Raw genomic sequence first — 26,307 nt, 5'->3', positions numbered from 1 at the left:
CTTCATTAAGCCTAATTTCCTTGGAATAATGCTTTTTTTGTAACTAATTTTGTTTGGTATAATTTTTATCTTTGTTTTAATGTGTTTTTGCTGGTCAGCCATCTACAAAATAAAGAAAACAAAGGAATACAACTTGGGTAAAGTGACATGATAATATTTTTTTCAATAATAAGGGAATTACGAATTTAATTCAAGTAGGCCTATTGTATCTTTTTAAAATATAGTATTTCTGACAATTTTCTCTACTTCAAAGATTTGAGTTATGAATTACAGCATTGCAATACTACTTGATATTAGACATGAGACGATAATCATTTTCAAGATATACCACGCTTTGGAAAAGTCAAGGTTTTAAAACCATCAACATTTTCTGTAATACCATTCCCATGCTACATGTATGATTTTTTTTATTTACGTTTGTTTTGGTTTGTTTATTAGGACAACAGTACCTCCAGCAGAAAAGATATCCAAACATGCCATTTTACATTAATGAAATCTCTGTTTTAGAAACTAATGAAGCAAAAGTCAATGATTGACTAGAATTATTTAGCCTGACATGTTTACTACTCCAAAATATTTTAAATGTTTTTCAAAATAAAAATATATTGTGTTCAAAGGAGAAAAAGATTTGAAAATATTATATTTTAGAGCAGTAATCACAATACCGCAAAATCGTAATACTTTTATCCAAGGTTATCATACCATCAGAATCTTATGCCTACTTGGTATCACAATACTTCAGCTGGTATAGTATTGTAACATGAAATAATGGTATTGTGACAACCCTAGTATAGATATATTAAAACAGATTCTGAAAGTAAAACTACCCTTACATCACACAATGGGTTTAACAATGTATTGTTTGTTTAGAAAGTACAGTGGTCATACCATGACCAAATGGTCAACAAATGGTCATGCCATTACAAGCAAACGAATAGAATACCTATTATTGTGCCTGCCCATTAAAGTATACCATGTTGTCATTGCTAATACTATTTATGCCACCTAAACCTCGTTATAACCATGGGAAAAACACAAATAACTGCGACAATTATAAATCCAATCAGGTTTCGACGGAAACCACCGTCTATTATGATTGTCAACAACTGTCTTCTAAAATTACACTTCCGTTTTTGGACATGCACTATGGTAAGTACCATGAAATACCATGTATGTTTTAAAATTTACTTACACGCTGTTCAAATCAAAACTTGTTCCTGTATACGTCAGTAAAAGCTCTGTGCGCCATGTTGAACAAACATTTACATATACACACACCATATAACGTGATAAACATAACAAATAAGACGTCGTCATAAAGTTTTACATATGTATACAATCATAATGACGCGATTTGCAGCTTGATATCAAAGTTCTTTCATAATTCTGACGCAGCTTGCTAATGAATCGGGCCTAAAATATTGACATTTAATGAACTATTAAGTATACAACCTGTCCTCGTATTGGTTTAAGTAGGGCTATTAGAAAGTATGTGCGTTCAGTTGGTGAAAGTCTTTATTTAACGTTAGAAAGTGAAATGACAACAAGCCTTTTGCCTCATGTTGACACGTGAGACTAGCGCCTAGCATCTCACGCGCTAGCACATTCGCGGACAGCACATAAACAGCTTTAAATACACTCACATGTATCGCTATTTTACCTCAAAATATAGTAACGTATAAAACATTACGTACTCTCGATAATTTTTTAAAGTCTTGTTATAATTGAGCGCCGTTTAGTCTGTTTAACACAATCACACTTGCGCGAGCCATTATCGCGGTGACGTAGTACACAGACACGAGCTGCTAGCGCGTGTTACAAAACGTAAAAACTATATGATATCGAACCTTTGCTGCATTGTTAACTCAAGTTATACATGGCTGAAAGGGTATGCGTTAACAATACATTTGCAAAATATCTATTTTAAGAAAGACGGATAGCGGCGAGAGCTTTCCCGCTGCGCAAGGCCCGAGGCGCGCCACCATCATCACCACCATCATCATCCGATCACTTTACCTCGTTCAGCTGTCTCTCTGCGGCCTCACGCAAATTTGCGTCCATGGTGCCCCGAAGGGCCTCGATCAAAGTGTTGAGATCCATTGCAAGGTCGCGGTCTGGCTCGGATTCGGAAGGCTCAGTGGTCTATGAAGTCCCGGGCGCTGCGCACATGGACGCTCGATTCTTCGGCTACCGGCGCGAAAGGAAGAGCAGGCGAGATGGGCCGGATAGATCAGCGCCAATTTCTCCACGGCGAGTTTCCGTTCCGCTCAAGGACGTGTAGGGAGTTGTAGTTTTTGTCCTTGACTCTGCGTCGGTGTCGTTCAGAAGTAAATATGTTGTTTAGTTGAACAAGAAATGTTTCCATGGGGACAGTTTTGCGTACGCAATAACAATGTGTGACATGCATCGTGTTTTTATTGTTATTATGAATATCGAACTAACTTATTAGACTAAATATATTCAGAAGTCTCAAGCATAGCATTGGTCAAAAGTGTGAATATATATATATATATATATATATATATATATATATATATATATATATATATATATATATATACATATAAATATATATATATATATATATATATATATATATATATATATATATATATATATATATATATATATATATATATATATATATAGATAGATAGATAGATAGATAGTTCAGGTGCAAAACCTCTAAGTTCAGTTATTTTACTTTAAAGACAATGTAAATAACTTATTCTTTGCAATTACTGAAACTACACACAACAGACTGAGAAAAAAGGCTATTTTAATGAAAAATTAAATATATTTATATATATTCATTCATCATTCATTCAATATCTTTTTGGCTTAGTCCCTTTATTAATCTGGGGTCACCACAGCGGAATGAACCAGCAACTTATCCAGCATATGCCCTTCATCCATATAAACCATAAAGGGTGAAGAGGCTGTACGTGTTCTGATATTGCAAAATATCGCATGGCTTTCTGCCAAACAGATTCGAGAACTAGACAGAACTATTGCATTAATATATTTATGAGCAATATCACACGAGTATCAGTGTGATATGGCTGTATATCGGCACTGGTGGGAGGTGTGCGGGTGCCTTAGTGCCCCCACCTCTTAAACTTTAGATCTGTAGTGTCTGCTTTTTGCTGGCTGTATGTGGGCAGAGTAAACACAAAGGGTAAAAAGGCTGTAGAAGTTCTGATTTGAGAACCAGACAGAACTGGTATATATATATATATATATATATATATATATATACATATATATATATATATATATATATATATATATATATATATATATATATATATATATATATATACATATATACACTGTAAAAAGAAATCCGGAATTTTATTGTTTGTTTCCAGAAGCTGGGGTGCCAGAAAAAAACGTAAAATTACGGCCGTTAAATTACAGAAATTTACTGTAAATTAACAGACAATAAATTACAAAAATTTACTTAAATTTTGATTTCTGGTAAATTTCTGTAATTCAATCTGTTATTTTACAGTAAATTTCTGTAATTTATGGCTGTAATTCTACAGTTTATTTCCGCCACCTCACACACTCAGAATTAAAGGTACGAGATCTGTCACTGGGGTGGTACCTTTTCAAAAAGTACAAATCTGTACCTACAAGGTCCATATTAATACCTCAAGGCTACATATTAGTACCTAAAATGAACAAAAGTTTTTCTCGTACCAATATAGACTCTTTATGTAAAAACGTATACCTTTTGAAAAGCTACCACCCCAGTGACAGCTCGCATACCTTTATTTCTGAGAGTGCAGCTGCCAGAAATAAACTGTAAAATTATGGATTTTTTTACAGTGTGTGTGTGTGTGTGTGTATGTATGTATATATATATATATATATATATATATATATATATATATATATATATATATATATATATATATATATATATATATATACTGTAAAAAAAATCTGTAATCCGGATTACGGATGATATATATATAAAAGTTAAGGTTTATATTCAGCATTTATTTTTCAAACTTTTGCATTTTATTTTTGCATATTATTTTAATGAATAAATCTTTTATTTAAAACCCGAGAAGAATAAATCATTGTTGTATCCCTGAATATGGTTTTTGCATTTCTTAGTTTTTTTTTTTTAGTTCATGGTTCATGAATCAAACATAACTTGACTGTCTTCAGCAGTGACACTTGCACGATGATCTGAAATCAACAGAACTTAGTTTAGTTTGTTTACAGGGTCACTGCACATTAATAAACATTCCTGTAAAATGTGCCAGAATTAGCCAAGAATGGCTGTTTTTCATCTGTAGACCCCTTACTGAACTTCAGCCATGACATTTATACTGAACTAAAGCCGTTTTAATTTATTAGAACTACACCAGCATAGGGCGACACAGTGGCTCCACTAACCACTTTAGCACTGTCGCCTCACAGCAAGAAGTTTGGTGGTTCAAGTCCCGGCTGGCTCATTTAGCATTTCTGTGTGGTGTTTGCATGTTCTCCCCGGGTTTGTGTGGGTTCCTCTGGGTGCTCCAGTTTCACCCACAGTCCAAAGACATGCGGTACAGGTGAATTGGGTAGGCTAAATTGTCCGTAGTGGATGTGTGTGTGTGTGTGTGTGTGTGTGTGTGTGTGTGTGTGTGTGTGTGTGTGAGTGAATGATTGTGTATGGATGTTTCCCAGAGATGGGTTGCAGCTGGAAGGGCATCCGCTGCGTAAAAACATATGCTGGATAAGTTGGCGGTTCATTCCGCTGTGGTGATCCCAGATTAATAAAGGGACTAAGCCAAAAAGAAAATGAATGAATGAGTGAATGAATAATTCAAGTTGTCTAAAGAAAGCAAAATTGCTTGATAAGATTAATAAAGTTTGGGATTTTATTTTTACATTAGTTAATTCAAACATGCACATTAAAGTAGGCAGAAGCTCATGGCTTTGCTGTGTGTGCCACAAGCCTGGAGCACATTTGGCCCTTGTGTGCAGGGTTTTATTGAGCCGCTGTGATTTCTAGCCTGTGCAGTGCCTAAAAAGGCCCTTCGGAGAGATTAATGCTCTGTCCTTAGTCACTTCCTTTTATGCCCGGGGCCTGAAGCACGAGGATCCAGTGGCTTTGGGAACATTGTTGACAGGTTTACTTCTGAGGCTGGAACTTGAAAATGTGAGGTCAGAATAAGTTCCAAAAAAGCACTTTCAGTTCCAAATATCAGGGTGGTCCCGAGATGTTTACAAAATCTTTATCCAGCTTCCAAGAAAAATTCCAGTGAGCACACTGCCACCTGCATTTGAAAAAACACATTACAGATAAACCTGATGATATATTTTTCTCAACGTAGTTTCATGCCAGTAGAAGTGTGTCCGAAATACAGTAGGCTACATTCCCAGAGGGCAACTGGTAAGCACCAACCATACAAACCAGACACGTTTGCTGGAGTTGCTATTCAACCCTGCAGGACAATGGTGTCAGTGTTTCAAAGAACAGTTTTCCGAAAAGTACAGTTGTACATTAACCCTTTCTTTGGTTCTTGAAAAGCGAAGATGTCTGGAAAACCCCCAGTTTAAGGCCTGTTCGCAAAAAGAACATAGTGTGCTGTTGGTGATGTTAAATATAACATGCTAAGCGAGCACCGCGCAGGCTAGCTGTTCAGAAACCTTAAAGGGGTAGTTCACCCAAAAATAAAACAAACGAATTTACTCGCTTGTTCTAAACCTGTTTGAGTTTCTTTCTTCTGTTGGAAACACATGTAGATATACTGACATTTTTTGAAAAGCAGCAGCCATTCACTTTGATAGTAGCCTATTAGTATTTTTGTTTGTTTCTACTATGGTTGCTGTCTGCTTCTAACATTCTTCAGAATATCTTATTCAACAGAAGAGCAAAATTCCTAAAAATTTAATACCACTTGAGCCCGAGTAATTGTGAGGGAAAAAATGAGTAAAGTTTTAATAAACTACCTTTGAATATACTTATCAAAACTTGACTAAACTGGATTTTGGTAAATGTTTTTATCGTTGAAAGAAATTAAATGGCTCTGAAAACATAATTATTCTATGTTGCTATTGTTATAAAGTGTAGCCTTTCCTCTCGAAGGATAATAATGTAGGCTCGTTATAAAATAATGTATTATAATAGTTTTGGTTAGTTATCATCTTCGGTGTAAACATGGCTTTCATCAGTGTTTCATGAGTCAATCTCATTCATTCATTTCTTTTCGGCTTAGTCCCTTTATTCATCAGGGGTCGCCACAGCGTAATGAACCACCAGCTTATCCAGCGTATGTTTTACACAGCAGATGCCCTTACAGCTGCAATCCAGTACTGGGAAACATCCATACAAACTCTTTCACACACATACACTACGGCCAGTTTAGTTTATCCAATTCACCTATAGCACATGTGTTTGGACTGTGGGAGAAACCGGAGCACCCGAGAAAACCCATGTGAACACAGAGAGGACATGCAAACTCCAAACAGAAATGCCAACTGGCCCCAGCCGGGACTCGAACCAGCCGCCATCTTGCTGTGAGGCGACAGTGCTAACCACTGAGCCACCGTTTCACCCCATGACCCCCCCAAAAATTTTGTTTTTATCTACCTGTTCACTCCCTTTAAAAAAAAAACAGGATCCCCAGTATGATGTTTGGGATAATTTTCAATCAACAGACAAGTCATTTGACATGATTTATGATGAGCCAGAACCAGGTGATGGAGCAAGACCATAACACATTGAAATAGGTTGAATATCCTAAAGGTAGTTCACCTAAAACTAAAAACTAAACTATAGTACTTTTTTCTACTATAGATGTCAGTGGTTACATTTTTAAAAAATATTATATATTCTCACATTTGATCAAAATATCTACTGTCTTCAACAATAAATAAATAAATAAATAAGGTTTGGAACCACTTGAGTTTAAGTAGTAAGTAAATTTAAATTGCCAGGGGAAATATAAATATCCCTTTAAAGTGAAATGAATTATATTTTAATTACTATTAAAGTCCTTGGACCGGATCTGACAGAAACAAGATCAACAACAACAACCATAACAAAAAGTAATTTATCTGTGTCAAGGTTCTTCAAGAGAGATAGGCAAGACTTGGCCTTTATATTCAGCTATTTACACAGTTAACTATTTAAACATTCCTTATATTCAGACTATATTTACACAGGTCATTTGAAAATGAAAGCTTAACTAGCTCCACCGCCATTAATCTGATTAACTACCAAGTACAAAGTTTATTGCATAGTTTTAGTACAATTACTTCAGTTTTCTTTAGATTTCCGATCACTTTTTTGCACATGCATGCACAATGCTACTCTGTAAAGAAAAAAGCGATTTGTGGACTTTACTTAAAAAGTGAGTAAACCCATTGCATTAAAACTATTCAGTAAATGATTTATCTGCATAATTATAAAAATGAAGTCAGCTTTACACTTCCAAGTTACAACGGATTTATTCACTTTTAAAGTAACTAACTACTAAACACTGTAAAAATGTTTGTAAATTAGCAGTTTTCTATATTTTGATTCATGTTTTTATTTTTTTATTTTCTCTTGCTTATTTATGCTTTTGAATTGCATTATGGGATCTAGACCTTTCTTCCAACAACTTTTAACCTTAAAAAAGTCACTTTTATTAACATTTTTAATAGTTTAAAGTCATATACTGTCTAGGTTACTGTTATATATTATGCTACAAAAACTTTTTAATAAAAAGCCATACATTGTCTGTTATTTTACATTATTCCTCTATATTTTATTTCTTATACATTATATTATTTTAAACTACTAAAATGTCACTGTTAATCTGCACAGTTAAATTTTTAACATCAAAAGCCGACAGAGCAAAGATCAAGCTCCTATAATGCAATTCACAACCATCGACCGAAAAAACTTGTCAATCACAAAATACAGAATCTTATTTTGTTAATTAACAGATTTTGTGTACTCATTAATACTATTAACAGTACAAAGAAAACACATTCTACAATTTTGAAATACTACAATGTATGTTTACTAAAAGGGCATCCGCTGCGTAAAACATATGCTGGATAAGTTGGTGGTTCATTCCGCTGTGGCGACCCCTGAATAATAAAGTGACTAAGTCGAAAAGAAAATTAATTAATGTTTACTCAAGTTCTCTTCTTAAGTCTACTCGTCTAATATTGCTTTTACCGACAATATTGAAGCAATTTAGCTTTCCAAACAGACAATGATAAAGGGATGCTTCATATCTTTGGACGGGAAACCGGAGCACCCATAGGAAATCCATGCAAACACGTGGAGAACATGCACACTCCACACAGAAATGCCTACTGACCCAGCCAGGGCTCGAACCAGCGACCTTGTTGCTGTGAGGTGACAGCGCTACCCACTGTGCCACCGCACTGCAAGTTAGCTTATTAGTTTTTAGAAATTTAGTGGATTGAACATAAAACAATTAAGTTGTCCCCTTCCTTAAAAAAACTCAGAAATAGTGTTTTTTCAGCTCCTTTTAAGTAACCAGTTTGAACAAACAGCAATCATAACTATTTAAGGGAAAAGGCTATCATTTAATCCGAAATCATTTTGGATTTCATGTTACTGAATCATATAAATAAAAAAATTGTTCAAAGATGATTCCTTGGATTCACTCAATTTTTTTTATGCTAAGTGGTTGTAACCAATTTATTTGTGTTGAATTTAAACAAACACATTAAGTTGAATATTAATAAACCTAATTTGTTTGTTTAAATTCAGCACAAATAAATTGTTTGCAACAGTTCTGCATGCAACACTTTTTTCAGTTCCTTTCAATAAAAGATTTGACTAGATGTTTTAAAGACAACGTTTTCTTTTCTCTTTTCTTTTTTTTTCTTTCTTTTAAAGCATATGTCTCAAACTCAACCCAACCCTAATCCAACACAGTTGATCCAACTAAGCAAGGTGTTCAAGATTAATAGAGACTATCCGTTTGTTATGTGTGACGTCACGCGAAGGGGCTTCCGCATCCAAGCGCTCTATGAAACTTTGTTAATTTTATCATTTTAAATGGTAAATTCTTCATCCACAAATGTCGACTTTCAAAATCTCCTCCTTTATACAAGATATTTGTCAACGAAATTACTCTGTTAATGAAGTCTCTCAAAGCTGTAAAAAATGTAAAAGCTCTGTCTATTGTAAGCTATTATGAATCTGTTTTTGGCGTCTTGTAAATGTCTTTCTTTTTTTTTTTTTTTATCTTTGGAATTTTCTTTGTTGCCTGTTTTTGCTGTATTTGTAAATTACTAATGCATCATAAAAAAAGAAAAAAAAAAGGCGCTCTATGAAACTGAATGGGGAGACAAACGTTTACACAGCAATGTAATACTTTCGAAAATCACGATCGCAATATATATGTCCATGCCTAATATCTGATGGCCAAAGAGTGACCATTTTCAAGTGACCGTGAAAATTTCTCTTAAAAACTGTTACAATTTTGGTATTTGTGATGCAGCAAGACCAGAGATTGTTGTGTACACTATGTCTTCATATAAAATTCACTTTAATGTGTGATATAAATAAAAAGTGGTCATAAATGAGTATTTTGTCAATTCAAATGAGTGGCGGCTTGGACAGGGAAACAGTATTACATACATCACTAACACATCACCACCTAACAAGCGGATTAAAGCCGGCGTGAGTGGGGGTGGTTGGAGGTAAAACCAGAGCTGCTGCCCTCCAGGAATTGAGTTTGAGGTGACTGCATTAAAGTGAAGATATTCTTATAGGAAACTGATAGCCACTGACTTTAATTTTTGTTCGGCTTTTTTCACAATGGCTATAGTTACTAAAATTCTTCAAAAATAATTGATGTGAAATAATATGAAAGAATCATTTGAACGTAATTAAATTTTTTATTTTGAGGTTTTAATACTCAACTATTCATTAAAACATTATTAAAAACTCGTATTTTTAAACAGACTTTATTGAACGGGGAAATTGCTAACACGGTATAGGTGAATTGAATAAACTAAATTGCCTGTAGTGGTGTCGCGGTGGCGCAGTAGGTAGTGCTGTCGCCTCACAGCAAGAAGGTCGCTGGTTCGAGCCTCTGCACTGTCAGTTGGCATTTCTGTGTGGAGTTTGCATGTTCTCCCCGTGTTGCTGTGGGTTTCCTCCAGGTGCTCTGGTTTCCACCACAGCCCAAAGACATGCGGTGCAGGTGAATTGGGTAAGCTAAATTGTCCGAAGTGTATGAGTGTGAATGAGTGTGTGTGGATGTTTACCAGAGATGGGTTGTGTTTGTAAAAACGTGCTGAATAAGTTGGCGGTTCATTCCGCTGTGGCGACCACGGATTAATATAGGGACTAAGCCGAAAAGAAAATGAATGAATGAATGAATGAAATTGCCTGTGGTGTATGTGTGTTTATGAATGTGAATGGATATTTCCCAGCGATGGGTGGCAGCTGGAAGGGCATCCGCTGCGTAAAGCATTGGCGGTTCATTCCGCTGTGGCGAATCCTAATTATTAAAAGGACTAAGACGAAAAGAAAATAAATGAATGAATAAGCTAACTTAATTTGCCCATGTTATCCCAACACAAATCGATATTAACAGTGCTGAAAATGGTCAATGCAGCTAAACAAAACAAACAAAACAGGCACCTATCCCAATAACATTACTTTTTTGTAAGGGTTATCATCAGTTAATAAATTTACAACGGTAACTTGGATTTTCAAGTTTCTTCAGAATACCATAGTAATCGTTGTATATATATTGCGGCTTCCTCACACTACATATTTAAAATGAGCTGAATCAACACAACTCTTGACGTGTTTTTTATTTATTTTTATTTTTTTGGGGACAACCTAATTATTTTAAGTTCAATCCACTTAAATTTGTAAAAACGATTAAATTAACTTTATCGATTTGTGTAAGGAAAAGATGAACAAAATGTCTGGAACCCAACATTTTTTAAAGTGTAGGTATTTAAATTAACAACAAACAACAAACATTAAATGCATTTACAACATAACTCAAGCATATTAATCTTGTACAATACGTATATTTTTTTAGCAGTTAATGTCTTCTTGAGAGCTTTAGGATTACTCTTAAAGTCAGGGAGTCTTAATATTTTTAGATCAATGAAAAAAGTGTTTACAGTTTGGTACAGTCAGCATGCATTTTGTTTTGTGAAAGTGGGAACAGTGTAGGTGTTTACCACAGTATTTACGATCTCCTCGACATCTTCACTAGATGGCGGCAGCAGCCTCTCGGTTTCTCCGTCATCTGCACAGAACAGCGCCGAAGAAGGAAAAAACTGTCACAGGTCACCGGTATCTTAAGAAGTAGGAGGAGAAAGCCGGCTGAAACCTTGCGTTTAGCTTTCACGTTGATGTATGATCTCAGTTAACATCTGAGCTCTGCCTTCATTATTTTCTTTAGTTAAAAAAAAGATCGTCATGGCCAAGAAGAGAGCAGGAAACCGCGAGACGGAGAGCAGTCCGCTGGTGGAGCAGGAACCGAGGCCCTCCAAAGAAACTCCAGTCCCCAAAGGTACGTTAATTCAGACACAATGTCCTCGTTTCAGACTAATGTAGTTATTATGTTACTTTCCATATGAAGGAATGATAGATGTATACTTTGATAGAGATATCTTGTTTTTGGTTAGGAGCGGAATTGTGACAGCGGACGTTTGAATGTTTTGGTTTAATATGTTACTGTAAAATAAGGTAAACCTTCAAACTGAGGGATGAATGATTTTGTTGGTTAATCATTCATTCTAAAGTGTGTCTTATAAAGGTAGAAATGACATAATCTACAAAATAAAACCGCAACAAACAAATGAAAAATATGAAATGGTTCAACTGGACGTCAGTATTGTGCAATACAGTTGCTTTGGGTTTGCATTACTCATACTGCAAGGCATAGTTCAATCTCTGATATGAGCTTTTCATTCAATGTCACAAGAATTGGAGGTCATATATTTATATATTTTTAGCATAATTAAGTTTGCAATATAGTTTTTAATGAGCCTACTTATTTTAGTGTGTTTATTTATTGAATGTCAAGGGTTAGAATGGGATTTCAAGCATTAAAAGCAAAATATTATGTGTAATTTTATTATTTTCCAATAATGTTTTTGTTATTTATTTAACATTTTTTTATCAAATGTCATTTGGTGTAACAGTATGTAAACCAGAAATATCTCTAACGGGATTCACAAAATTTCAAAATCCCTGAAGCCTTTGGGGCAGGCCCTCTTCGGTTTTTGCTAGCCCGAAATAATTTTAAGTGGCCCAAATCGAAAAGACCTACATGATCATGAAAATAACAAACAAATTCAAAATATTAAATTAACTGCATGTTGATCAAATGGACGTCAGTATGGATGTCAGACAATATCTCCTTTTTATTCAATGTCACAAGTATAGGAGGTAATAAGTTGTGCATAATTTAGTTCGAAATATAGATTTCAATGAGCCTACTTATTTTTGCCTGTTTATTTAATGCGTGTCAAAGTTTAGAAGGGAATTTCAAACATTAAAACCAAAATATTATGTGTGATTTTATTATTTTCCAAGAATTTTTTATTTATTTATTTATTTATTTTATTTTTTTTAGCAATTGTCATTTTGGTGTAACAATTTGTAGACCAGAAATATCTCTAACAAAATCCGCAACATTTCAAAATCCCTGGCAGCCTTTCGGGCAGGCACTCTTCAGTTTTTGGTTGCCCGAAATAAATTCAAGTGAATAGGAGTTAATAAATTGTTAGATTATTAGCATAATTAAGTCAGATATTTAGTTTTCAATGAGCCTACTTATTTTTGCTTGTTTATTTAATGTGTCAAAGGTTAGAAGGGGATTCCAAGCATTAAAACCAAAATATTATTTGTGATCTTAGTCATTTTTAAGAATTTATTTTTCAAATTTTTTAGCAAACGGGGTTTGGTGTAACAATATGATGACCAAAATATCGTGTCAGGTTTATTTAGATATCATTACCTAATAATTTTAGATTCAATAATATGAGTAATAATTCGATTTTACATGGTAAGAGTCTGTTTAAGGATTATTAACAGTATGTTTAAGGATCCTAGCATACAAATTAATTATAATTTAATATAATTATATAATTAAACCCATTTTTTTGTTATAGGGTAACTAATTTTAGGTGAAAATATAAAACATGCAAAACATGTTGGACATTTATAACTTGAATATCAAAATAAAAATGTAATAATAACAATTATTAAATGTAAATACTCAAAAAATGTCTAATTGTAATTATTTAAATCAAATTTTTAGAAAAGCGTTAAAACCCACAAAGTATTCTGGTTACTGGAATGCAATGCAATTGAGCTTTTCGAATAAATTAAGATTGAACTTATCTTAATTTTTCAAAATGTTTAATGGAGTAATTTGCACACAGACTTTTAATTACAGCCAGCCAGGCTCAGTGCTTCCGGTGAACTGTCATTTAATTACAAAGTTGCCATGTTTAAGGTCTGATTTCTTTATATCAGGCAGTGAAGATCACTGATTTTTACGATATAAAGTTTCGGACCGGACCCCCCCCCCCCCATGTCTTTAAAATATGACAGTTTATTTTACCCCAGTATCTTCAAGGAAGTTTCTGACGACGCTAGCGGTTAAACAGTCTTTCATCTTGTTTTTTGCTTGAACAACTTAACAAATGGTTAAGTTTATTTACCTGAGTGTATTTTAATAACGTTACAACATCGATTCTGTAAAAGAAACCTTGTGAAATTGAAAATAGTCATGTTAAGCTTTCACCGGAAGTTTATCATTGGCTGAAAAACACTAGCTGTGCATATAGCCCATTGCTATTTCTAAAGAGCAAAGTGACTGTTTGCACAGTACAGAATCAATCAGAATTTTTTGTTTAAATCTAAAAGTCCAGTTATGTTTAATAAACTTCAGATGTCAATAATGGAACAGGATTCACACTCTGCATGTGTAAGATGATTTTTGGTATTGTAGTTGTCTAACTCTGCACATAGGGCAGCTCTCACAGCCCTTAATCCCCCTGAGGATAGTAAGCAAGTGATGCAAATGTATGCAACACATTGCTCAGATATTATGAGAGGTTATTCATGTTGTGTGCTGTTAAACTATTCTCCAAGGAGCCCAGTCACCAGGAGGAGCCTCTGCGCGCATGTCAATCCTCCTCCTCGTCGTTATCTTCGCCTGCTCTGCCTGTGTCATGTATCTGGTGTTCAGAAACTTCCCACAGCTGAGCGAGTAAGTCTGCATCCACTCCCGACTGAAGTTTTCAAGTTTCAAAATGTTTTATGATAACTTTTGATGTCTTTTTTTGATGCTTTACAGAGACGAGAGAGAGAAAATTAAAATCCCTAAAGACATGGAAGATGCAAAGGCACTGGGGACAGTACTGTCCAAATATAAGGACACATATTACACCCAAGTGCTTTTAGCGTACTTTGCTACATACATTTTGTATCCTTTTTGACATGGTTAATCTTGAGTTTTCAAGAGTTAAATAACTGTCAATGTATAAATATTTTAATTTGTAAACTTCCACAGTGATGTCCATTTTAGGAATCAGTTATTCAGTTGATTAAGATCCATTCAATGAATCAGATGATGAATGGCTAAAGTAACAGCCACACGAGAGTTTGAGCATGTCAAATTCTATACAGTGCTGTGACGAGGGTTGGGATCTTAAAAAAAAATGATGCAACACTGATAAAATGCTATTAATAATTTATATTTCCGTATTGACCTTATTTTTCAATGTGGAAGTGCGCTCGTTTTTGCGTTTGTTTTAGAACTTCTGAATCAGTTGCCTATGGGAGAAATTACTTGGAATAATAAATGGCAGAAAATGGTAAAACTACTTACTCTACAAACAAGTGTGTTCATAACTATACAGACAAAGCAGAATAATATAATAAGAACATTAGGGATGTCCTAATCAGGTTTTTTTGCCCTCGAGTCTGAGTCATTTAATTTAGCGTATCTACCGATCCGATATTTCTATAAAACATAAAAAAGAATAAAGAAGAGCGAAGAAACAGATCCAGGATGTTCCTTTTTTTTTTTTTTTTTTTACTTAATTCACCTTATTTTAACATTCAGCATCTTTTCCCAAACAGTGCACTTCTGTGAGGAAGCTTAAACAATCAAGTAATAAATAACATAAATTCTTCACTTTTGGACTTTAGTGCAACAGTAAATATAAAATGTATCTAATATAAAAACAAATAGCTCCTTCGCTTAAAATACCCGGTAGTAAAGGTGTGAACCTATACTGGTCTCACGGTTCGATTCGGTTACGATTATCATGCCATCGATTCGGTTCAATTCGATATCCCGGTGCATCACGGTGCATTGACGATGCTTTCCATACACAGTGTTATATTTTGGGGTAAGCCACAGCACCACACTGTCTCTCATTCACACACATACACAAACATAGACTGCTCTAAATAAACAAACACATACATACTTAAGCCCTCGCAATATGCGTTTAGTCGGGAGAGCTCGCGCTGAGCGGAGCAAAAAAAAAAAAAACGAAAAAAGAAGCACTTTTTCGACGGTCCCTTACTGAGAGTTTCGTATGTTGAGCAAAAAAAAAAAAAGACAGCTGTGAAACATAACCAGCTTTGTCTTGTTGTAGGAAACACACTTTAGATCTTTTTAGGGTAAGGGTTTTTGAGTTATTGCCGTCTTCTGCTGAATGTGTCAAGAGTATCGAAAACAAAACCAACTTAACCGCGCTCATTTCTGGTGCCCCGCTGGATGTACAGCGCCCTTAGCAATTGCCTTTACTGCCTATGCCACGGGCCGGCCCTGAGTTGGCTCCTGAGTTTTGTAAATACCTGCGCTCTCTTCTCACAGAGCCCATAGGAGATAAATGACGTCAGTACATAACCGGTTATGATTATTACTGAACCGATACTGAATAGTTCGCGTCTGCATCGCCGTGCACCAAAAAAAAACAATTAATTTTGACACCCCTACCCGGCAGGCAATCCCAAGTTTACATATCTCTCAGTTTGCTATGGCAATGCTGTTGTCATCAACAATAATACCTCCAGACCGCAGACATACTCGCGCTTTCTGCCTCAAGCTGCCTTAACCAACAGCATCTCTGCAACAAAGTGATGTCATGCTGGCATGCGTTGCTGTTTCTGTGTGAAGTCAAGAAAGAGGTCTAACTCTGTGCAATTGCGTAACTATAGATGAGTTAAAAATAATGAGTTTAATGTACGAGTAAAAATGTTAGTGTTCCATTTGGGACTACACTAAACCAAAGGCTATAGAACACACAAGACATGTCACTTGTGTAGTTTTGAATGGGTAAAAGTGTAACGTTCAATGTGGCGAATGAAGCGCCGCCTTCTAGTACAGGAGCCAATCAGCGATTGCTATAGACTGACGATTCTCCGAGGGAGAGGCTTAGACCAGATGTGAGTTTCTGCAGATTTTGCGTGACTCCAACAACGACCAAAATTCAACGTCTAGCCAGTGTGTAAGGACAACTTTGCTTTGATGTCCAATAACAACGTCAAAAGACTTTGATATTTGATTTTTTTGTTACAACGTGACCAAAATCCAAAGTCGAGCCAACATAATAAACCAACATCATATTGACGTCAAATACTGACATTTATTTGTCCGGTATGGCAACCAAAATCCAACATCTGAAAGACGTCATTGTAGTAATGTCCACACACCGTCAAGCTGTGACATAATTAGACGTTGATATTTGGTAGGTTTTAGGTTGGACATTGGAATTGTAAGCTTGGGAAGTTATTTTGGAGATTTTGATGTTTCCCCATTCAAACAGAATGCCCGAGCATACTGCCTGACAGTTGTTTCAAAGATGGCCGCTGAGTGATATGACTTGCCTAAACTCATACGCTATATGGTTGACACAACTCAAGTCTATTCTAATAGGTTAACCTCTTAGTCCTTTGCCAGATGAGTTCATTGGGATATCCATGAATTGTGTTCACAATGTAACAAATGTGTTTTGTTTTAATTTACTAATGAGTTAACCCTTAACTAAGCCTTTCTCAGCCTTCAGACATTTGCCATCCCAGGCTCCATTTTCCTCAGTATACTGTCTGGTTATCTCTACCCCTTTCCTTTAGCTCTCTTTCTGGTCTGTCTGGTGAGTTCCTTGCTTATATGCAAATTCAATTCAAAAGCTTGTCTAGTCGTCTAGCAGGAAACAGGAGATGTAAATGTCACATGTACCGGTTTTATGTTTTACAGTGTTCAGGCCTTGGCGCGTCTTTTTGCTATATGTTGTCTTATTTAGTCGGGAGGCCGATGGTCTACAAGTACCTCACGGAGAGAGCTCAGAAATGGTCACAACAGGTGATGTTTCTAAATAAACGTTCATTTTCTATTTATGAAGTTTGATTGGCTTCAATGTTAAGCTGATGCTGTTTAATGTCGTTGTAGGTGGACAAGCACAGAGAGCACCTCATCAATTATATCATTTTTCTGAGAATAACTCCTTTCCTTCCAAACTGGTTTATCAACATCACCTCGCCGGTCATTAATGTGCCTCTGGGTGTCTTTTTCCTGGGCACCTTTCTCGGTAAGAATGTGTAAACAGTTCACTGTTACAAAGAACAATGACGTCAGTTTGTGTGGTGTTTCTGCTTTGAGGATGCATTAAATATAGTTAGTCAGCTGCAATTTCTTGAGGTGTGTTCTGAGAGCTCTGGCCAGGTCTACATTGTTAAAAGTTTACCCAACTCAGGATGTTAAAATGGCATTAAAGGGCACCTATGGTGAAAAATCTACTTTTCAAGCTATTTGGACAAACATATGTGTATATATAGTGTATAGACCATAATATTGGGGTGATACAAACACACCCAGTCCTTTTTTTTTTCAATTTAACAACATAAAAACGATGGACCAATTAGAGCGGTTTTCAGACCGACCGCAACCTTACATAGGAGTGCGATCCCCCGCCCACCGAATTGATTGACAGCTGCGCGCATTAACATGTTCCGGCTGTCACGTGTATATGTCAACAAGACCAGACAGACATACGCAAAGCAACCGGGAATAAAAGGTCTGTTCTGTTCGCTAGGATCAGCAATCATCATCAAATTTGATTAAGAGTAAGTTTCACATGTTTAAAGTGTTTGAAAACAGTGCAAGTGTGTAATTAATTACAGCGATTTACTTCATCAGCACAGCCGCGTGTCAGAACAATTATAAAAGAAGACGCTTCAATCCCGGTTTGTGGATGTTAAATCAGGTTTATTTTGTACATTAGCACGTTAGCACGTTAGCTACATTGTGCGCGTTAACTTTGTAACGATATTGTGTGTGACTCATCAATGCAACTTCACAATACTGATTAGTAAAGATTAGTTCTTACTGTAGTATTTCTCCACGTGAGACCTTCTTCCTTTAAGTCTGTCTGTTGTCTGACACAGCAGAAGGAGGAGACAGACAGACACGCACAAAAAATGTGTGTACGCCAGCCATAATGTTGTATTATTGACTTATAAACACATACAGTTGAAGTCAAAATTATTAGCCCCCATTTAGAATTTTTTTTTTCTTTTTTAAATATTTCCCAAATGATGTTTAACAGAGCAAGCAATTTTTTACAGTATGTCTGATAATATTTTTTCTTCTGGATGAAGTCTTATTTGTTTTATTTCGGCAAGAATAAAAGCAGTTTTTAATTTTTTAAACACCATTTTAAGGTCAAAATTATTAGCCCATTTAAGCTATATTTTTTTCTGATAGTCTACAGAACAAACCACTGTTATACAATAACTTGCCTAATTACCCTAACCTGCCTAGTTAATCTAATTAACCTGGTTAAGCCTTTAAATGTCACTTTAATCTGTATAGAAGTGTCTTGAAAAATATCTAGTCAAATATTATTTACTGTCATCATTTATCCATTATGTATCTTCAATATATAAGATCAACTGATGAGTGAATCATCTAATAGTTTTTGGATGTGTTTAATATATTCACAGGAGTGGCTCCTCCGTCCTTTGTGGCGATAAACGCAGGGACGACGCTCTACAAACTGACCACCGCTGGCGAGGCCGTGTCCTGGAACTCTCTTCTGGTGCTGGGGGTTTTGGCCGTCGTCTCCATCCTGCCGGTTTGCTTTCAGAAGAAACTCCAGCAAAAGCTCGAGTAGAGAGAGGTCTCCCACCCCTGCTTGATTCAACTCAGGAATGATACTGATCCTCTAAACTTCTCCTCATTTTCGACTTCTTCTTTTATGCATGTATGACAGACCCCTCATTCAACGGGCAGGACCGGCCTTCCATAGTTTCAACAGCACTGTCACGCAACGAAGATTCAATCGTCACTGATTTTCTCTAGCAATATATTCCACGTCGACGTCTTCAGTGGATTTTAAAGTTCATATAAAACAGCAGTGATTCATGTGCGATACACTGGAGAATGAGCCGTTCACTCCCTCTCAAGTCGCTGAGCTGAAATGGAAAGTGCCAACTTTTGTGCTCTACTTTGACGATGAAGTATTACATGCTTCAGAAACCTTTTGAGGGGGAGCTTTGTGAGTTTAACCGAGTTCGATGTTATTTCGTAAGCCAGCTGAGACTGTGAATGGATTATGCAACAGTGCCCTGTGTAGTGTGTGCTGATGCTAACTATAGACCACATTGCTAAGCTCTTATTATGGACTTATCGGTAACACTTTAAAATACGGGACTATTAGTTAATGCATTGCATATATTAATCATAGTTTAACATTATTAAACTAACGCATTATTTAAATCAAACGTTGATGCTTGTTAAGATTAGTTAATGCGTCGTTAGTTAGCTAATCAATTGTATCCTTAATTAAAATACTTTAATAAATGTTGAACTATGAGTAATATAGAGCATTTTGATGGATGTAACCTATAACAATGGTTCTGAAGTAGTTGCTGTTTTGCATTTTAAATTTCCACAGCTTCTGAGAGTCCAGAAAGTTCCACTTATTAATAAGAAATGATAGCTGTTATAAGATCAAGGTATGATTGAATCACGTCTTATTAATAGTTTGACGACAAGCTGGAAATGTCCAATGACATCCCCATTGAAATGATCTATATGCTGTTATTCAGTGTTTCTCAACCATGTTCCTGGAGGACCACCAGCTTTGCACATAAACCATGTCTGTTTAACCATTCAGATCATCAGCTCATTAGCAAAGACTGAAAGAGCTGTAACGGGTGTGACAAAGGAGACATCCAAAACATGCAGTGCTGGTGGTCCTCCAGGAACGTGGTTGAGAAACACTGCTGTAGAACTATGATTAATAACATTAACTATGTTTCTCCTATTGTAAAGTGTTACAGATTTATTTCTTCCCCCCTAAAACTGGTAAATGTGGATGATGCCATGTTAGTATTACAGATTTAGACGGTAGATTACATCTAGAAAGTTCTGCCTTAATATAAAAGCTTACTTGAAGTCAAACGGAATTAATATTTTGATGTCACACGTACTGAACCATTAACACCTGTTTTATTTTAAGCTATTGTGGTGACACTATAATAACTACACACTATGAATCATTTACACTGAAAAAATGATTCAAAGATGATTCCTTGGATTTACTCAATTTTTTTATGTTAAGTTGTTGTAAACAATTTATTTGGGCTCAATTTAAACAAACAAATTAAGTTGAACATTATTAAATTTAATTTGTTTATTTAAATGGAACACAAATAAATTGTTTGCAACAGTTCTGCATGCAACACTTTTTTTTCAGCGTATCAAGCATTAGCAAATAGTGAATTCATTATTAGTTAAGCATTAACTCTACATTAGTTATGTTTAATGAGCAGTTTATAACTGCAGCTACAAATGCTGTGTTCTTGACTCCTAAGCACACGTGTAATGTGCTTAATAATTGTGTGTTTTCATACTTTGTTAATGATGAATTTTGTCATTATTAAATTAATTACTGCATTATTTACAAACCAGTTATTTAAGAATAGTTGGTGTTTTTTTTAGATCCTTCAGAATGCGTAAATCAATGATTAATAAACTATTCAAATTAACATTAATGTACTGTAAAAAAATAAATCCCTGAAATTTTCGATAAAAAAACAGCAGCTGTGGTTGCCAGTATTTTACAATTAAAAACACGGTACAAACCGTAAAAGTAATTTCTCATTTTTACAGTAAGCTACCGTATTTCATTAATTTATAGATGTAATATGTCTGTATTTTGAATTACCAACATCTACACATCTTTTGTTACACAGATAGACACGTTAACATAGACATATGCAGGTGATGATGAGAAAGTTACATAATGAACCATAACTCATCACAAACAACTTTTCCCACAAGTAGAAAAGTGCTGTCAGTGTAATATAGAAGGTGATCAGTGTCATTCACACAACTACTAAACACAAGTATGGCAACACGCATACAATTAAAGCAATGAAATAAACATTGTCTATCAACATTAGATGTAACATAAATCTCTAATGTACATAACTGATGGGGAAACAACTAAAAAGACCCATATTAATGTCAACAATAAAAAGTGGCGTGCCATTCAGGGAATTCTGGGAAAGTCAGTTTACGGTTATTCGCCGTATATATTAAGGAAACATACTGTTTATCAGGTTACTGATTTTTACTGTAGCATTTTTACAGATTTTTACCGTCGAAATCACGGCCATTTTGTACAGTGTAGATCTTATTATTCAAGCATATATTCGTAGTTACTTTAAATGTTAATAAAGGCTTTATTAAGTTCATCCAGATTTGTGACCTGAAGACTATTTATGCTTTATAAATCCCTTATACATGACATTTAAAGGCTCAGTTATATTCTAAACGAGGAAAAAAGAAGGTAAAAACTTTATTCAATTCTATTTGAAGATACACAAATGAAACCATATCAAATGAAAAATAAATCTTTGTAATCTTAACTAAAATAAAATGACCGCCCAATTTAAACATCACTAAGTAACATTGAAATGTTGTATCATAATATATTGGGAAATTATTATATTGTTGTTGTTGTTTTATCCAATTTTATGACTCTCCTGTTATTTCACAATGTTTAAACCTTACAGTAATTGAATTTTTTAGATAAGATAGCAAAGATTATTGTTCATTTGATTCTGAGCCTTTAATTAGCCTCATAAATAGTCCTCACCTTAGATTGGGTCACAAAACTGCATGTAGTTGTGCTAGTAAAGCATTTGTTAACATACATAGTGTAGTAACCATTACTATATGCCTGGATAATTAGATGTGTAAACGTTGATTTCAATAATTAACGAATCATTTACTAACTCATTCTGAATGATCTTAAAAACGACCAATTACTCTTGAGTACAAGTGGTTAGTAAATAATGCAATAAATAATTTAGTTCTGAAAATTTAATCATTAATAAAGCATGAAAAAACAATTAAGCACATTATATTTAATTTTGTTTATTTTTTTAGTTTATTTTTCCCCAATTTCTGTTTAACAGAGTTTATTTCTGTTTAATTTCTAATAACTGATTTCTTTTATCTTTGCCATGATGACAGCAAATAATATTTGACTAGATATTTTTCAAGACACTTCTGTACAGCTCAAAGTGACATTTAAAGGCTTAACTAGATTTATTAGATTAACTAGGCAGGTTAGGGTAATTTTGCAAGTTATTGTATAACAGTGGTTTGTTCTGTAAACTATCAGAAAAAAATACAGCTTAAAGGGGCTAATAATTTTGACCTTAAAATGGTCTTTAAAAAATAAAAACTGCTTTTATTCTAGCCGAAATGAAACAAATAAGACTTTCTCCAGAAGAGAAAATATTATCAGACATACTGTAAAAATGTCCTTGCTCTGTTAAACATCATTTGGGAAATATTTAAAAAAGAAAAAAACTAATTCAAAAAGGGGGCTAATAATTCTGACTTCAACTGTGTGTGTCAAGTCAATAATACAGCATTTGTATCAGCAGTTATAAACTGCTCACTAACATCTGTTAATGTAGAGTTAATGCTTAACAAATAATGAACTCACTATTTACTAATGCTTTATAAATGACTCCTAGTGTATAGTTATTATAGTGTTACTACTATTGTTTTCTTTCATGGATGCAATTTTTTTTAAATAATCAAAACGCCAAAATGATTAGGATTGATTTCTGTTTTTATTGCAGTAGTTTTAATTTGTAATCTAATTTTAATTTGTTTAACATTGTGCATTACTTTTATTTTAGTCACGTGAAAGAGGGAAGTATTGTATGATTTACAGTTGGCTGTGGTCCTAGTCCAATCAAGCCACTGTAAATCATTTTTATAACTGTATACATAATATATAGGGACAGTTCACACAAAAAGGAAAATATACTTACTATTTATTCGCCCTCAAGTGTTTCCAAACCTTAATGAGTTTCTTTATTCTATTAAAAACCAAAAAAAGCTCTTTTGAAGAAAGCGGAAAACCTGTAACCGGTGACTTGCATAAAAGAAAAAAGAAATACAATGGAAATCAATGGTTACAGGTTTCTGACGTTCTTCAAAATATCTTCTTTTGTGTTTAACAGAAGGAAAAAAGCCAAAGAGGTTTGGAACAAGTGAAGGGTAAGGAAATGATGACATAATTGTCAGTTTTGCGTTCACTGTTTAGGGATTAAGGGATTGTTCACCCAAAAATGAATATGTGCTAAAACTTTTCTCAACCCCGGGGAATCCAAGATGTAGATGAGCCTTCATCTGTAAAAGATTTAAGAAAATTTGTTATTGCACCACGTTCTCACCAGTAGATCTTCTGTCCTGAGTGAATGCTGTTGTTGTCAAGCTCGTATAAACATCAGGATAATATATAACGTGACTCCACTTCTTCAATGAATGTCTTGTGAAGCAAAAACTATGTATTTGTTAAAAACAAATCCATCGTTAGGAGGTTTTAAACTGTTGATTTTGCTTCACAACATGTTAAGTTTTGTACTGTAGTCAGGTCATTTATGTTTTTTTTTTATCAGATTTATTTATTTTATCAGCAGTTATTTCTAAACGTATTCTCCTATCAATAAAAGCAAACTCCTCTACATCTGGATGACCTGAGGGTGAGTTGATTTTCAGTTCTGTGTCAGCTGGATGCAACTCAGTTGGACATTGTGCATTTATACACTGCATTTAAAGGGTTAGTTCACCCAAAAATGAAAGTTCTGTTATAATTGCTCTCCCTCAATCCCAAATGAAGATATTTTAGAAGAAATCCTGAAGCTCTCTAATCATTTATTTTGATTTAGAGACAATCAAGATCCAGAAAGTGAACCAAAACATCTGTCAAAACATTCAGTTTTCAACTGTAACCATACCTAACTCTAAATGACCTAGGGGTGAGTTGATTTTCAGTTCTGTGTCAGCTCAATTCAACTTATTTGGACATTATCTATTTAAACACTCTGCATTTAAAGAGTTAGTTCACCCAAAAATAAAAATTCTGTTATTAATGACTCTCCCTCAGTCCCCTCCAATCCCCTGAGACCCTTCGTTCATCTTCAGAACACAAATGAAGACATTTTAGAAGAAATCCTGGAGCTCTCTAATCCTCTATTTTGATTTATTGAGACATTCAGAGTTCAGAAAAGGAACCAAAACATTTGTATACTCATAATATACATATCATATATATTTACATGAAGATATTTTAGAAGAAATCCTGGAGCTCTCTAATCCTCTATTTTGATATATTGAGTCAACTTTCAGTTCGGTGTCAGCTGGATGCAACTTAGTTGGACATTATGCATTTAAACACGACATTTAAAGTGTTAGTTCACCCAAAAATGAAAGTTCTGTTATTAAATACTCTCCCTCAGTCCCTGCCAATTCCATAAGACCAGGGGTCACCAATCCTGGTCCTGGAGGGCCGGTGTCCCTGCGGGGTTTAGCTCCATCTTACCTCAACACACCTGCCTGGATGTTTCAAGTATACCTAGTAAGACCTTGATTAGCTTGTTCAGGTGTGTTTGATTAGGGTTGGAGCTAAAATCTGCAGGACACCGGCCCTCCAGGAACAAGTTTGGTGACCCCTGCATAAGACCTTTGTTCATCTTCAGAACACAAATGAAAATATTTTAGAAGAAATCCTGGAGCTCTCTAATCCTCTATTTTAATTTATTGAGACATTCAGACTGCAGAAAACAAACCAAGCATCTGTTAAAAAAAGAAATTTTCAACTGTAACCATACCAAACTCCAAATGACCTGAGGATGAGTACATTTTCAGTTTGGTATCAACTTGATGCAACTTAGTTGAGACATTCAAAGTCCAGAAAATGAACCAAACATCTGTCAAAACATGCAATTTTCAACCATAACCATACCAGACTCCAAATACCAAAAAAAAAAAAAACTGTACAAAAATGACGTTGCTCACCTTATGTTAGGTCCCAGTGTGCGTTTACTACAGGCAATAACAAGTGTGTTGCGTTGCTGAGTAATAGCAAATAAGTTGTATTGTCTGTAGTAAACGTGCAAGACAAAAGTGGTTTTTACCCTTTTTTGGTGTACAAAACTGTTCTTGGAGCTTCATATGATTAGTTGAAGTCACATGAAACTTTTTTGACAATCTTTTGGTTCCTTTTTCTGAAATGTAAAATATCCTGTGTATGTGTATGGTAAGAGAGCTCATGGATTTCTTTTAAAAAATGTTTATTTGTGTTCCGAAGAAGGTCTCAGGGTTTTGGAAAGACATGAGGATGAGTAATTAATAACCGAATGTTCATTTTTGTTAAAGTTGCCTTTTACGTTATCAAAGAAGTCTTACGAAAATGTCTTATGTTTGCTACAGATAGACTTTGACCCTTCCAAACGTGATTTACGCATCAATTAATGTTGGGAAATAAAACTATGTAATTTATCGTTTGCACTGATGTTTCTGTTAAGCTGAAGGGTGCGATGAGGAACGGTTATCATTTCTCTGTTACCTCATTTGATTTCTTCTTCTGTCGCATTCATTTATGTCTGCCGTTTTTCTCTGAATGTCAAAACCAGCATCTAGTTTGTATCATCTCGAAATCTTCCCAGTACGATACTAAAATGAGGAAATGCATTCGTTTCGATGAGTAGTGTGCTGATGATAACCTCTCTGACCCTTAATAATTTCTTCAGTTGTACTCATCTTGATTTTTCTTTAGTGTATTTTTCACTGTCATCTTCGTTCTTAAATCGAGCTCACTGATTACAGTATTACAAACAAATTAATTAAGAGCGTATTGTCGTGTTCTGTGTTTTATGTCAGATCTTTTCATGTCTGTTTAACTTCTTGAAGCATAATATATTTATTATGAAATCATTAAATACATCAGTAACATCGA

The 26,307-nt window shown here is 34.8% G+C and overlaps 2 protein-coding genes across 20 annotated transcripts in view; one reads left to right on the top strand and one right to left on the bottom strand.

Annotated features, from left to right (window-relative positions):
* ipo7 (importin 7) overlaps positions 1 to 2,202 on the bottom strand; it is a 53,053-nt gene extending 50,851 nt beyond the window's left edge. For 2 of the 3 annotated variants that reach the window (XR_015494560.1, XR_015494561.1), the window contains exon 1: positions 2,017 to 2,202. Coding sequence is in view for 1 of the 3 variants with exons in the window: in NM_200905.3 (NP_957199.2) it covers positions 2,017 to 2,100 (84 nt within the window). In the remaining 2 variants the exon portion in view is untranslated. The remainder of the gene's footprint in view (positions 1 to 2,016) is intronic. The other variant, NM_200905.3, reaches the window with a different exon arrangement.
* tmem41b (transmembrane protein 41B) lies at positions 85 to 26,307 on the top strand. 17 transcript variants are annotated; one of them, XR_015494824.1, is made up of 10 exons: positions 11,270 to 11,311; positions 11,409 to 11,519; positions 14,114 to 14,231; positions 14,319 to 14,447; positions 17,037 to 17,130; positions 17,235 to 17,339; positions 17,427 to 17,565; positions 18,980 to 19,155; positions 19,269 to 20,507; positions 23,052 to 26,307. XR_015494824.1 is itself a non-coding variant. In XM_087259628.1 (9 exons), the coding sequence occupies exons 1-8, from the start codon at positions 975 to 977 to the stop codon at positions 19,147 to 19,149; spliced, it is 1,041 nt and encodes a 346-aa protein (XP_087115754.1). In that variant the 5' UTR covers positions 85 to 974; the 3' UTR covers positions 19,150 to 19,155; positions 19,269 to 22,567.

This window comes from Danio rerio, chromosome 7 (genome assembly GCF_052040795.2).
Source record: "Danio rerio strain M-AB ecotype USA chromosome 7, GRCz13ab, whole genome shotgun sequence".
In the NCBI taxonomy this organism is placed as follows: Eukaryota; Metazoa; Chordata; class Actinopteri; order Cypriniformes; family Danionidae; genus Danio; species Danio rerio.
Note: the sequence above shows the minus strand (reverse complement) of the source record. Positions and strands in the feature narration are given on the sequence as shown.